This window comes from Meles meles, chromosome 7, assembly GCF_922984935.1.
Source record: "Meles meles chromosome 7, mMelMel3.1 paternal haplotype, whole genome shotgun sequence".
NCBI classification, from domain to species: domain Eukaryota; kingdom Metazoa; phylum Chordata; class Mammalia; order Carnivora; family Mustelidae; genus Meles; species Meles meles.
In genome coordinates, this window is record NC_060072.1 from 135,885,811 (window position 1) to 135,901,558 (window position 15,748).

General features: G+C 35.6%; 1 protein-coding gene across 6 annotated transcripts in view; it reads right to left on the reverse strand.

The window, feature by feature from the left end:
* ABI1 (abl interactor 1) overlaps positions 1 to 15,748 on the reverse strand; it is a 127,295-nt gene that overhangs the window by 15,746 nt on the left and 95,801 nt on the right. For 3 of the 6 annotated variants that reach the window (XM_046011181.1, XM_046011179.1, XM_046011176.1), the window contains exons 3-7: positions 13,622 to 13,798; positions 8,626 to 8,640; positions 7,798 to 7,898; positions 6,392 to 6,532; positions 2,488 to 2,588 (exon numbers count right to left, since the gene is read on the reverse strand). In XM_046011181.1, coding sequence (XP_045867137.1) covers positions 2,488 to 2,588; positions 6,392 to 6,532; positions 7,798 to 7,898; positions 8,626 to 8,640; positions 13,622 to 13,798 — 535 coding nt within the window. The remainder of the gene's footprint in view (positions 1 to 2,487; positions 2,589 to 6,391; positions 6,533 to 7,797; positions 7,899 to 8,625; positions 8,641 to 13,621; positions 13,799 to 15,748) is intronic. The other 3 variants (XM_046011182.1, XM_046011178.1, XM_046011180.1) reach the window with 1 other exon arrangement.

Sequence of the window (15,748 nt, forward strand, 5' to 3'; positions counted from 1 at the left end):
CTTGGTCTTGGGATTACACTCCAAAAGCCACTGCTCTAGGACAGTGGTTTTCCAAATTTTATAGTTTTAGTATCCACTCTTTAAAATTAGAGAGCCTCAAAAAGCTTTTTGCAGAGGTAGGGTACAGCAACAGGTAACCACTTTAATAGAAATTATAAATGACACATCTCTACAACACGTGAGTACACAAAATACAAATAAACATTTTGTTAGCTGTCACAGCAATGAATCTATCATAAGTCATACAGCCTCTGGAAACTTCCACTGTATTCTTGTATATGAGAATGAAAAAGGCAACTAGATCTTAGTATTAGTAGTATAATTATGACTATGGTTCTGACCCTAAAAACTCCATAAAAGGATCTCAGCATCGACCTGTAGCCATATTCTGAGAACCCATACTCCAAGGGTAAATCTCTAGAAATGAAATTATTACATCTAAGGTAGAAACCTATTCAACCTGACTAGATAACAACAATTACCCTCCAAAGTACCAACTAGTAAACTTCCACCAGCAGTGTGCTTTCCTGTTACCACACATACTCACCAACACTGAGTACTAATGAACTTCCACATTTCTACTTACAAGGTGGCTATAAAATAGAATCTCCCTGTGATTTTAACTTTCATTTTCCTGATTATTAACTAGCTTGGGGACTTTTTTTCACATGGGCTTTCTGGCAATAATTTTTATTATTAGGGTCTTCTTTTTATTAGCTCCTTTGCCCCTTTTCAATACTTCGAAAAGACGTGGCTAGACAGCTTTATTTCACCCAACCTGAAACTCAGCTGTCATTTGAAACGTTTCATTATCCATTTCTATCCGGATTATTGCTCTTGTATATTTCCAGGCTGAATGGTTGCATACTATGTGTGTATTTGGAATTCTTAATATGCTCAATCCAGTCACCTCTGATTTAGGAAAAATTTTAATGTATCTGATTTAATAAAGGTTTTTTTCCTTGGCATCCCAGATGCCAAAAGTACTGAGCTATATCAGAGTTTTTCACACTGTGATCCACAGGAAAGCCTCAGGAGCACCATCATTTTCCTTGCCATTTTAATTCCTCCCGCACCCCCATCTTTTCCCAATCCTTTGACTGTATACACCAGGAAGTTCCAAATGAGGTTTCATGTAAAAAATATTACATTATTCATTTAAAAATCTTTTTGAACAATCACTGCTGTAATTTTCCTTAAGAAATCAAAACAAGCAACAAATACAAACCACATGAAATTGGTTACAAATTAAGCATAAAAACATTACACATTTCAGAGAAATGTGATTTTACATTTAACCGTGTAACTTCAGAGGCCTCTCACCAGAAGAAATTAGTGTAAATTAGATTAACACTTAAACCTTTGTATTACCACTGATAACCTAACAGCTATAAAAGGCAGCAGTCAACAGAGGAGTTTATTATGTAATGGAAAGGAAATGAGAGCGCTCCAGGGGTTATGCAGTCTCACCCATCACAGTGTTCCCTGGGAGAAGTGGTGGAAGAGGTGGTGCTGGTGGAGCTCCAGGAGGAGGAGGGACAGAAATGTTTTCTAATAAAATAGTTTATAATTCAGGTCAGAGGACAAGAAAGAGAACTAAGCATTCTGAAACAGTAAGAAAGTACAAAGTTTTGGAAAGGGGGGAAAAAAAAGAAAGACACCCATATGTAAAGCACAACCAAATGAATATGAATTCATTTTACTAGGTAAAAGGACACTGTGTTCATACCTGCATTAACCATAAAATATGCCGTTTTTAGAAGCAGTTTTTTCTTTTTCAACCTCCTTGAGAAGCTAAGAATTTTTCCTAACAGTTTTGATGATTAAATATGTATTTTTAGCACTATAAAGTATTCATTTCATTTACAAAAAAAAAAATCAAGGGACTAATTTAATACTCTGCTAAGATTTCTTAAATTTTTCTATAGTCTGAAGAGTAAAAAACTTTTCCTATTTTAATCCCATTTTATATTTATGGCATTTTACTAAAGTATGTATGGAATATTATCCATAAATGCAGTAAAGTCACAGAACAAGCTGACGCCAGAGTTGAGACAACAGCCTACAAAGCAATGTCAAAACTCACTGGCATTAACAAAACAATAACAACCATAAAACAACTCACTGGTATATAATTCATATTAAAGACATTCATCCTTTGAAGTATCACAATACTGGTTTGCTCTTGAAATACTAAATATCATAATTGACTAGTGCCCAAGGCAAGTATTTCTAGAGAAAAATGGCCAAAAAACTAATTAATAATGTTATATAATATGCTTTTATGTAAGAAAAAAGAGCTAGTAAAATCCTAATGGATCCGTGAGAATATCCTTAAAAATCTTCTTAAATTTGTTATTAGCATTTCTTGTAGCAACAATCACATAAATTTAATAAGTAAATTTCATCTAATTTAACTATTTCAGACTTGCATAATACAGCTCATAAATTCTAGCACATAGTCCAACAGGTTAATACACAACATACCTGGTCCAACAGTGGGCGGTGAAGGTGTAGGCACGGCGATGGGAATGCCAATACTGCTGCTTCCACTGTTTTCTCGACTTCCACTCCCTCCACTGCTTCCACTGCCAAGAAACAAATTTGAAAAAAGCCATTCTAGAGATTTATTGAAAGACAAATTCAAAGCCAATAAATACTTTTTTTTTTTAAGATTTTATTTATTTATTTGACAGAAAGAGATCATAAGTAGGCAGAGAGAGAGGAGGAAGCAGGCTCCCTGCTAAGCAGAGAGCCCGATGCAGTGCTCGATTCCAGGATCCTGGGATCTTGACCTGAGCCAAAGGCAGAGGCTTTAACCCACTGAGCCACCCAGGCACTCCAATAAACATTCCTTTTATGATGTGTGTGTGTATTAAATACATAAAACAAAAAGTTTATAAAACTATTCAATACAATTTTAACCCTAATACTTAAAGTTCTTGTGTTTTACTCCACTTCTCAAACTACTGGAAATCAGTATAGTCATAACATAGTATACAGAACCATCAGAAGAGATAATCCTATAGTACAATGATCCAACAAAAGTTCATTTAAAACCTACTATGAAAATCAGTAACTAAAGCAGACATGAACCATGTTGCCAGGGCTCAGTTGGTTGAGCAGCTGCCTTCAGATCAGGTCATGGTCCCAGCGTCCTGGGATCGAGTCCCACATTGGGCTCCTTGCTTGGCGGGGAGCCTGCTTCTCCCTCTGCCTCTGCCTGCCACTCTGTCTGCTTGTGCTCACTCTCGCTCCTCTCTCTCTCTCTGACAAATAAATAAAATCTTAAAAAAAAAAAAAAAAAAAAAAAAAAAAAAAATTTTAAAAAAAACAGCATGATGGATGCCACAAAAGAAAATGTACAAGATACTATAGAAGTTAATAGAAAGTGTAACCAGGGGGTGCCTGGGTGGCTCAGTGGGTTAAGCCTCTGCCTTCAGCTCAGGTCATGATCTCAGGTCCTGGGACTGAGCCCCACATCAGGCTCTCTGCTGGGTGGAGAGCCTGCTTCCCCCCCCCCCTCTCTGCCTGCCTCTCTGCCTACTTGTGATCTCTGTCAAATAAATAAATAAAATCTTAAAAAAAAAAAAAAAAAAAAAAGAAAGTGTAACAAGTTTTAGTCTGGAATTAATACCAAAATCTCCATCCCATCTCAAAGAACGGTGATAAAACAGGAAACTTTCTGGAAAACGAGCAAACCACCACCACCAACAACAACAAATGTAAAACTTCAGCATGGGGCAGTCTAGAAGAGTCGATACTGTTAAACTCTAACCAATTCCTTACAATCCTGTTTCCTATGGATTTACTGTCCCTTTAGGCATACAACCTCACACTATCCAGCTGTTTTAGTAACATGTACAGGTATGCACATGTATGTAACCTTAGGCTCCATATGGTCTTAAAAATTAACATCACTGTCACAGCAGGCCCAGAAACTGAAGAGCTAAGACCTGCACTGCTTAAATAAATTTTTTTTTCTCCAATATGATTATTCTATAATTATATTATCATATGTTAAAGAAAGAAAAAGAAAAAGAGGAAGCTGTTTACCATAAATTGCTTGAATGTGGCTTCTCCCTAGTCCCTCAAGCCAGGTGATCAATATCCTGCTTTTTGCCAGCACTGCATCACAGACATATGAAGTTTTTGTACTTATTATGCTCTTAAACAATTATTAGCTTATGTGCCCCGTTCCTCACATGAAAATTAGGATTAGAAAATTACAGCCCCTGGACCAAATCTGGCCACTGGTCCAATTTATACAACCTATAAGCTAAGAATATTCTTTCCATTTTTAAATAGTTGAAAAAAACTGACAGAAGAAGAATATTTTATGACACATTAAAATTACATGAAATCCAATTAAGTCCATATGCAAAGTCTGACTGGAATGCCGTCAAGCTCATTCATTTGTGTGTTGTCCATGCTGCTTCTATGCTGCAATGACAGAGCGGAATAATCACAGGAGACCATAAGGCCCACAAATTCTAAAATATTAACAATCTGGCCTTTTATTAAAACTTTGTCGATCTCCTGTTCTAACAGAATGAGCTTCTGGAAAATTAAACTATATCTTATGGGCATATCCCTAGTACCTCATGAAGTAACGCTTAGTAACTGGTTGTTGAATATGATTAAACTATTAATACTTCCACTAGAGAGAAAAACCATGCTTTGAGTTATTATTCAAAAACAAACACACACACCCACACACGCAAAATTTGGTCCTCATTGACCCTGACCTGATATAGTGACTGCAGATATCAATATAATAATTTATTTACTAACGGTACCAATAACAACAAATTTCCATTACACAGTGACTAAGAGGCTTGACATACCCTACTTAATTAAATCCCCCCCCAAAATGATTTTGGTAAATTTATCTAATATATCAACCTAAAAGTCAAGGTAAAGAGAAGTTCCTTGCCAAGTTATTAAGTGATATAAAACTGAAGAATAAAATAAAGCTACGGGGTGCCTGGGTGGCTCAGTGAGTTAAAAGCCTCTGCCTTTGGCTCAGGTCATGATCTCAGGGTCCTGGGATCGAGCTCCACCTCGGGCTCTCTGCTCAGCAGGGAGCCTCCTTCCTCCTCTCTACCTCTGCCTGCTTCCCTGCCCACTTGTGATATCTGTCAAATAAATAAATAAAATCTGAAAAAAATTATATAAAATAAAGCTATAAAGTCAAGCTAATAAAAACAACAATAATAATAAAATAAATTAAACTATACAATAAATTTGTCTGACATTATAAAAGTACCCAAACACCGAGTGGCGACTTCTCGGGGAAAGAAAGTAGAGGCTATAATTGGGAAAGGGCCTAAAAGGGACCTTCAGGGTTGCCAGCAATATTCAATTTTTTTTTTTTAATATTTTATTTATTTGACAGAAATCACAACTAGGCAGAGAGGCAGGCAGAGAGAGAGGAGGAAGCAGGCTCCATGCAGAGCAGAGAGCCTGATGTGGGGCTTGATCCCAGGACCCTGGGATCATGACCTGAGCCGAAAGCAGAGGCTTTAACCCACTGAGCCACCCAGGCGCCCCAATATTCAATTTTCTGATCTGGGAATGGTTATGTGGGTATATTCAATTTGTATTAAACCATCAAGTTGTATACTTAATAGATTATACGCTTTTCTGAATGTATGTCATGCTCCATAATCAAGTTTTTTAAAAAATCCACTGCAGACGTGATTTCTACAACTTTTTAAAACAACTTACGTTTTCTAGTATATCAACTCTCTTAACAAATTTCCTCAGATTTAAGATGTCTTTTTTTATTTCAATTTCATAAAGTTTAATAAATCATGTTGTATAATTTCTGATATTTCACCTTTTTTTTTAAAAGATTTTATTTATTTATTTGACAGAGAGAGTGATCGCATGTAGGTAGAGAGGCAGGCAGAGAAAGAGGTTTGAGAAGCGGACTCCGTGCTGAGCAGAGAGCTCGACATGGGGCTCGATCCCAGGACCCTGAGATCATGACTTGAGCCGAAGGCAGAGGCTTAACCCACTGAGCCACCCAGGTGCCCTGGTATTTCACCCTTTACCCAAAAATATTTAAGAGTGATTGCCTCGATCTTTTTTAAATAACTGTTTTAAAAAAAATTCTTTAAGCCTTGATCCAAATATACATTTATACCTCCATCAAAAAGAAAACATGGTGGCAGATCTACAATTAGTATAAACCTACTTAAAACCTAAATAGCAGAAGAATTATGGCATAAATTTACTTACAGAAACGTATATAATATTAGTACCCCTCATCTTTTACATTCTATATTAGCATTAGAGCAGTACTTCACTCAGCAACTTTACAGGAGTCTGTCACCAGTCAATGACCCCCACTTGCAGATATTCAAAGACTCAACTGAAGGTTTACCTGTGTGTCCTTGGTCTCTGGTTTAAAGAAGCTGTCCTGCCTGGACTATGCTGACTTCCGAGCCTAGCAGGACTTGTCATGTAGTCATTAGGAACTGTTGGGGGTTTAACAGGTTCCAGGGTTTTGTAAGGAGTATTCCGTCTAAAGAATAACAACAGAGAAAAGAATAATGAATAAGAACGAGTAAATGGTATTTTTCCCCAAATCTGTGATTATCTCTTTGTAAACAAGTATAACACAAGTTTTTTTGTGTTTTTTTTTTTTTTTTAATTTGTAGTAATACATTTTGTTTAAGAAAATTCCTCACTGGGGTATATAAATTCTGTTACTCTACACAAAAACTAAAGTTTGTTACTTTTTCTTATTAAAACCATAGGAAAGGTTCATTTAAAAGTTCTAACCCTATTTCTAAAAATAATGATTATAATTCTTTAAATGCTCAGTAATATTCAACTTTGAATTATACATTATTCCCAGATCTTGAACCATAAGCCACTGTCCTTATACATTAAAAAACAAAGTGTCCCCCCTTGCAATTTATTCCTGCCTCAGTGTTGAAATACATGAATGAGTACGTTCTGCTCCTATGCAATGCCACATGTTTCTCAATAAATGGCTTTAACTTTTCTATTTAATAACTTCGTATGTTTTCTCCAGGGGCTAGGGATTTACAGAATGAAAATGGAAACTAAGATTCTGCAAAATTTTCATTCTTGATTCCTCTTATTATAAAATAATGATGTCTCACCCCGACCAAAAATGAGAAACCTACTATTTGCCTTCCTACATTAAGGTGAATAATCTATCAGAAATGTCTTACCAATTATTCAATATTTTTATTGCACTGAGAAGGAAGAAGCTACCAACTGTTATCTTTTCTGTTTCTCCAACCGGCCTACCCCTAAAGCTCAAGTATGAAAAGCCCTCAGATTATGAGCAGAAACACAGTTAGGGGTACTCCAGGTAGAGTCCCTAAGTCTCAGGCACCAAGAAGATCTGCAGGCTATGAAGCTGAACTACATAAAATACACTGCTCATTCAAAGTGCTGCAATATGAATATCGTAAACACATGCGAAAGCCCCATATGGAATCCTCCAGCAATTTCATTAGAAATACACTTACACTTATTTTTCCCCCAAAAAATGAATTAGAAGATAAAAAAATAAATAATGCTTGCTTACACATATACAAAAGAACCTTTCTAGTATAAACTTCTATAGAGACCATTATAAAACAAGCAGGTTAATTTGGATTATGTTCCAGGAAGTAAGAACCAAAATGAATTTGTGAAAGGTAGTTCACATTCTGAGGGTCCCACAGCAAGGACCCTACACTTACTTAAGTCACAGACACATCTTTTCCTTTTGCATATGGATTTGCTTGTAAAATGTAGTTGAATTCTTACCCCAATGTTCCCCGGCCTGACATGGGAGGGCTTGGTGGTTTCTGAGTAGGAGGATTTGTTCTCGATAGAGTGCCAGTTCTTGCAGGCTGGTTATTTCCATGCTAAAATGTGGAAAGAAAATCTTTTATTTTTATATCAAATTGTTCTGTTGGTGTTTTGACACCATGTATTATTATTTTTTTTAATATCAGAATGTGAAGTTAAGGATTCCCAGACAGTTTTAATAACAGACTTTGGTACTACATTTTAAAAAAGTCAAAAAACCACTTGCACTTGGCTTTTCTCCTATTATCTTGTGCTATTCATACCAATTTATGGCAAATACAGGTGTGATTATTGGATTTTCTACATGATTTTATTATTAAACATGTTCACTGAGATTAAACTTCTCTGCATTCAAATACTGGATTTCCCAAAATTTTTTAGATGTGCACATGAACAAAAACTACAGATCTCAGTGTCAACTTGCTAATATATTCATTAAGATAAAAATCATCTTTATCTTAACAATTCAGTAACAAAGTCCTATATGTCTGGAAAACCTCCTAATTGTAAGTCAATAAAAGCAAGGCAACTATCAAAAAATGAGCAAAGCAATAAATGTTAGCAAAATTAATGTTCCTATATAAATGCAGATGTCAATATATCTTTGATATATTGACACATCCAAGCTAAATGTTGCTGATTTGAACTGAGTTTATTTAATCTACATAAATCCTATGGGAAAAAAGCAGACAGACATAGGAAGAGTTTTCAAATTTTAGTGGCTCTGCAGCCTCTATCAATAGAGGGAATACTGTGGATCAAATGATAAGTAGCATCTCTTACCTTGGCTTTTAGCCACTTTACGTTGGCAAGAAAAGGGGGGAAAAAGTAGAAATTAATTCTAAATAAATTATATCTGATAGGACACGTTTACATCTATAGTTATTCAATTCATGTTAATAAGCTTTTACCCAGCAATATTTTAAATATTTTATAAAGAAAAAATATCCATAAGCAACAGGGAATATTCATGTGTATCAAATATTTTTTCAAAAGAATATATTCATAAGGAAACCACCACTTAATTATGCTGATCTCATGCAGGTCCAATAATGTCTTAGGTCAGTATTTTATCCTATGAAACTAATCCAACTGAATCACAGATGATAAACACTGATTTAAACACAAACACCTAACACATCCAATGTAAGGCTACTTAAACACATCACTGTACAAGACCTAAGGCTTTACTGAACAATCAATGCCCAAGTATTCATTAGATGATGGTAATACATTATTTTAAAAACTGATAAACTATAAATGAAGTCAAAATCACATGTTGCTTGCAAATTCAGAAAAGGACCTAGCCCCTTGGTGTTCAACACAAAACAAATCCCTATGCATAGCAGCTGCTTAGCCAGATTCTAATAACTAAGGCATAAACAAACAGGGTCTAGAAACCCTCTGATTTGTAACTTATGAATCTAAATCTGAGCAGGCCAACAGTGGTAAGAAGTTAGAGGCTGCTTTAGTTCTAAGTTTCCTTCTGAACCAGTTTATCTAACATTCAAAACTGAAGAATGATTGCTTTGATCCTAAAGGCTACTTCTATGAAAGATGACTAGCCTATCTATAAAGTAGTATGTACTATAAACAATATGAAATACTGTGTATATTCCTAAAGCATCACTACTTGTACTATGCCACTTAAGAAATATCTTTAGGTCACAGAGTCTAACTTTATATATATTCTTTCTTTAACATTTGCCCTTCTAAATATGAATCTACTATTTTTCAGGTGACCATAAAGTCAACCAAAGGAGGAATGTACCTTGCCTTAGATATATTCTTAGATATACTCTCATTCCAGAAATTGTGCCAGAATTTTGGTGTTCTTTAGTATTTGTTTAGAATGATATTGCTTGTCTTTATCAATGTCTGAAATCCTACTTAGCTGCTACATATCACACCTGGATTTAGGAACTGTAAACCTGAATAACATTATCCTTGGAAATAAGATATACTAATGTGGCAGCATTACAATATGCTAAATACTATCTTATTCTAAACTTAGAATTATTCTAAATATGATCACACATCTTCCCTCATTTGTTGTTTCAAGTGAACAAGAAAAAGAATTCAAGTATAAATTGGTTTCAAGAGAAAGAATGAATGAAGAATTTGGGAATAAAAATTCTAGCTGAACTCTGCTACTATGCAACAGTGTAACCTTCAATCTTATATGGAGCTCCCCCTTTTCTATCACACGTATATTTATGTCTACAGAAGTGTTTGAGTTTGAGAGTGTCAGAAGAAAATAATCTCTGTATTTTACAGTTTAAAATACTGCAACTGTTAGCAACCTACAAGATTTTTCCGCTTAAATGTCCCCAAAACACATCCAAACAAGACTTTCATTTCCTTAAGATCTCACTTCATTTCTTTAACGTTTGCATTTATAGAGGCGCCATTTTACCACTTCCCTGGAATCTCAGGTTGAAAACAACAGAATTCTCTTTGATTCCTCCCTATCTTCTAGCCCTAAGTAAATCATCAGCTTTGTATACCACATGTGCTGAAAGTCTATAAGGACAGCCAATCCTTTCTTTGATGTGACTCAAAAGCTTTTAACTTTTGTTTAATACAAGTGAAACCTTCAAACATTACATATTGTAAATCTTTAGTGTCTCTACTAATAAAATGTAACAACTCCTAGATCACATGGTCATTTTGAGGCTTAAAAACATATACACTGAAAGTCAGTCCTCCGAAAATGATGAACCAGGCTATAAAGCTGTTAATTAAAAATAAATTTAGGGGGGCGCCTGGGTGGCTCAGTGTGTTAAGCCTCTGCCTTCAGCTCAGCTCATGATCTCAGGGTCCTGGGATCCAGCCCCGCATAGGGCTCTCTCAGCAGAGAGCCTACTTCCTCCTGTCTCTCTACCTGCCTCTCTGCCTACTTGTGATCTCTCTCTGTCAAATAAATAAATAAAATCTTTTAAAAATTAATTCATTCATTCATTTAGGGGCACCTAGGTGGCTTAGTTGGTTAAGCTTCTGCCTTCAGCTCAGGTCACGATACCAGGACCCTGGTATCCCACCTGCATTGCCTTGGACTCCCTGCTCAGCAGGGGAATCTGCTTCTCCCTCTCCTTTTGCCCCTCCCCACACCCCATACCCCCAACTTGTGCTTTCTCTCCCCCAAAAATAAAATCTTCAAAAAAATGTCTCTACTAAGTATTCAAGTCTTCTCTAGTCTATAGCTTACTCTGAAAACTTGTGCTCTCTTACAAGGTTCATCTTCTTTACATTCTCCTTTATGTATATAATTCTAGTAGTTTCCTTACACTAGGATTCTCTTACCCATATGTTACACTGTTTCCAAAAGTCAAACCAGACTTATCTTAAGGTATTTTTTGCATATTTTTATTTCCTACTAACTTATGGTAACCATGTATTTCACAGCATAAAATGCCTTAACATAATAAATATAATTTACATAATAATACATCACAAAAGAAAATATGATGGAATATTAATTTCAGAGTGTAGAAAGCTTAACACGAAATTCGGTAGCTATAAGAAGAAATATCTGGATACAACTTTTTAATCTGTATATATTTTTTAAAATACCCAAACATCAAAGTCAAATAGCAGCATGAAAAAATACCTGCCAATATAAAGAAGCTCATTCCTTAAAAGAAAAAAAAAAAAAAACTCTTACCAATTGGTAGGAGAACAAACTTCTAATAGAAAAGTGGTAGACAAAAGATAAGAAAATGATTCTAAAACTGTAACTAAGTATAACTTCTCTTTTCCTCATAATTTGGGCCCTAGCATTTCTTCATTAACTACTATCCAAACTTCTAACCTTCACATACCCGTAACTGTGCTCTAGAAATATTTAATTAAGGTGGCAATGATCTTTCAGAGAAATCAGAAAACAGGAGAAATAGAGTGGCAAGGAGATAACTGGGGAAAAAATAATTGTGCATATATTTATACATCACAGAAACAAAATATGGACAAATATGCCACAAAGCAGCTTCTAAGATATATTGTTCTCACAGGCCACCCACCCTCCTACCCCTCGTCAAAAATATATTTAAAAATAACCTGTACACACATGTGAAATAAACTCCATTTTTTTTAAGGATTTTATTTATTTATTTTTTAAGGATTTTATTTATTTGATAGACAGAGAGAAGGAACACAAGCAGGGAGTGCGAGAGGGAGAAACAGGCTTCCTGCTGAGCAGGGAGCCTGATACAGGGGCTCCATCCCAGGACCCTGGGGATCATGATCTGAGCTGAAGGCAGACTCTTAATGACTAAGTGCCCCTAAACTCAGTATTTTAATAAAGTAAAAAAATAAAAATAAAAAATAACCTGTACAATATAAATGTACTTAGTGCCACAGAGCTATATGCTTAAAATGTTAAATGGTAAATTTTATGTATATTTTGCCACAATAAAAAAAGTTAAAAAAAGAAAAAACTTGTGTCAATATCCATATTACAGAAAGTAGATTGCCAACATTTGCATATTTTCCCATTTATACATCTATGATAAAAGAGTTTCACTTTCTCACCCAAAATCTCCTTGTAAAATCTTCTACTCTGCTAAGGTACTATGTGTTAAACTATTAAATTATTAGTGGAGAGATAACATGGATATTCACTTTTAAGATGATGACTGAATTTTTTTTATGCATGTTTATTATTTTGAAAGAAAGAAAACTCAAGACGAGGCCAAAAGGGAAGAAGTGAGTGCGAGTGTGCATGTGAGCACATGCATGCATAGATATACGCGTAATCTATACATTTTAATCCCAAGGCACTGAATACAAAGAGTTCTCCAGACTCTTAATATTCAAATCCTATAGCTCAATCTAGTCTAAAATATCTTAAATTAATACTGAATTTAAGCTCTTTTACAAGCCTACCCACATCCCCTGGGTACAAACACAAGATCCCTCTTGATCAGGAACCCCAAATAATTGAGAATGCAGCAGATCTAGCAATAGCACCTGTCAGATCAGCCAGTTAGGGAAATCTTCAAGACTCTAGTTGATTCCTAAAAACTCATTATAAAATTTCTGAAAACCAGATACAAAATCAAATAATGGTCCTCTAGGAAAGGAACTACCAAATTTCAGAGGAATCATTTATCCCAAGCAGAAATGGAATTCAGGCCATTCGATGTGTCTGCAAAATGACCCACAAACACCTAAGAAGCTGACAGGCTACCGATAGCCTTCGAGAGCAACTAATTCTGCCATACTAAAAAAATGAACATGGGCAACAAATAATCTCCTTCCTAAAAGCCTACTGGGGAAGGGAATGGTGAAGAGGAGAGGGTGGTACACAAAATACATACAATTTTTTATTTTTTGTTAATTGCTAGAATTATAGCCACATCTACAAAGATGCACTAATATATATACATATTTTGAAACAAAAGATTTAAAATATTTAAAAATTATTTTCTAAACCAACTCTATAAAGCACATAATTTTCTAAATTTTTAAATATTCATTCAGTAGTAAAAGCAAGACAGTCTTCGAAATAAAATTTGTAATATTGGTCTAGGATTCAAATGGCTTAACTGATGAATAGCCATGTTAAGTTTTATTGTCTTCTTAAATACAGCCTATTCCACAGATAAAATTCTGCCTCAAGCTTAGTATAATTAATACTATATAAACGTTCTTTGAAAATTGTAATGCTAGTTACTAGCTAAGAGAATCCATGAAGAAAATTATTTTTAATACCTTATTTCCTATCTGAAATATTTACTGGATAAATTATTTCAAGTTAATACAATTTAAAAATGCTTACCTTGACACCATGGCCCACATCATCCAGAACTGTATAGTCAATAGGTTTCCGAATATACCTTACAGGACGCTCCATATTTGCAGGTGCTATTATTTTGTGAGTTCTTGATGTATTCTTATTTGTTGTCAAAATACCAATCTCTCTCCGAGCCACTTTCTCTTTATGAATGTCCACAGTCTATATTTTAAATGTGAACAAAAAGATATTATTAGGCATAGTACATTAAATAATGTCCATATACATTGGGCCATATACAATGGTGGACCACAGGATGGTATACCGTATGTCTGTTTTCTAGTGAATGCTGTACTTTTCCCTTCAAAATTAAGGAAATCAATATCCTTGAGACTCAAAACAGGGAATGTCTAAAGATGATTAAAAGCATCAACTGATTTGATGGACTTGGTTCCAAGGCAACTTCCAGGAAAGCAATTTTCATTCCTAAAAACTCAGTGTATATGGAAAGGGAGGGAGGGAGGTCCTGCTCTGAGAAGTTTAAACTTTATTTACTGGGGATACAGACCAGGAAGAAAATCAATCAATTACAATACAGTGAGGTAAGTACTACAGTGACATACATATGCAGTGTATTTGAAATTACTCCAAAGGTGTTCAAAGCCAAGATACCTAAGTAGGTTGAGAAGGGCTCACTTAAAGACTTTATAGAGTCTATAGGTTTTTAAGGATGAACAGAAGAGGTAAATAAGGAAACTATTCAAGGCAATTATGCATGTTGCAAACAAAGGTCTAAAAGAAGAGATGGTAGGTTAGAGCAGAGGTTATGAACTGGCATCACACAAATCTGCCTAATACTGTACTTTATGGCTTTAAAAAAAATTGTTGTTATTTAGCTGCCAACATTTAAAACTATATAGCAGTGGTGCCTGGGTGGCTCAGTCAGTTAAGCATCTACCTTCAGCTCAGGCCATGATCCCAGGGTCCTGGGATCAAACCCCACGTCGGGGACTTTCTCCCTCTCCCCCCCAACACCCCCCTCCTGCTCATTCTCTATCTCTCAAATAAATAAAACCTTAAAGGAAAAAATCCCTCTGGTAGAGGTGTTGAGGACAGACAGAACAAGAGCCTGGCAATGACGGCAGTCTAGGTGGAGAAAAAGAAAGGATGTGAACTGAAGAGGGCAGAGGGGTATTGTCAGAAAAAAAAACAAGTTTAATGTTAATGCTTATTTAAGAGTCTATTTCCAGAATTTAAAAAACTGATTGGGAAAGAACCTGTAATCAAAAATGTTCTCTGAACTCAAAAACAAGGTAGAGAGACAACTCTCCTTCAACGTCCAGTGTTTTTGCACATCTTACAATAAAAGGCACTGTTCCTTCTGTCCTAGATATTTATATAATAAATCGCCTTAGAAATATATAGTGTCTTCCTGGAGAGCAAAAGGCAGGTTTACAGTCCAGTGTAATAAAAATAATGCCAGCCCTGGGGCAAAGGTCACAAAGGTTTATTGCCCATTATAAAAGGTCTGGTCCCCGGCTCTCTGCTGGGCAGGGAGCCTGCTTCCCTTCCTCTCTCTCTGCCTGTCTCTCTGCCTACTTATGATCTCTGTCTGTCAAATAAATAAATAAAATCTTTTTAAAATTTTTTAAAAAAAAAGGGTCTGGTCCCCTAAGTTGGGAGTTCCTTTCCTGGAATGCACCAACTCTGCGCAGACATCACTCGGCTCTCTTTTCAGTACCCTATGGAAAATGGAGCCAGTTTTCTAGCACAAATGCTGACACGGGCTACTGCTACTACCATGAGCAATGACATCCTGCATGCCCAAGAGTCTCATGTCTTTCACTAGTATGTATGAAATTGTGGCAGGCTAATTTCTTAGCTTGCATGAAAGGTAAAATCTTAAACTCTTCACAATTTTAAACTAAAAACTTCACAGTTTTAGCAATCAAGATGGAATACTGATAGTTTCTAGGAATGGAATGAAAGAACAGTTAACAGGAATCAACAAAAGCCCATGGGAATCATGAGAGAACATGCTGACCAAATGGGATGGTCAACCAAGCAATGAATGGTCCTCCACTTTACTGCCTACTAAGAAAGGCTAAATTGAGGATGCAGTTTCAGGTTGAATATCATTTTGTAGGTTCAAAGACAGAAGTTTGAATGATG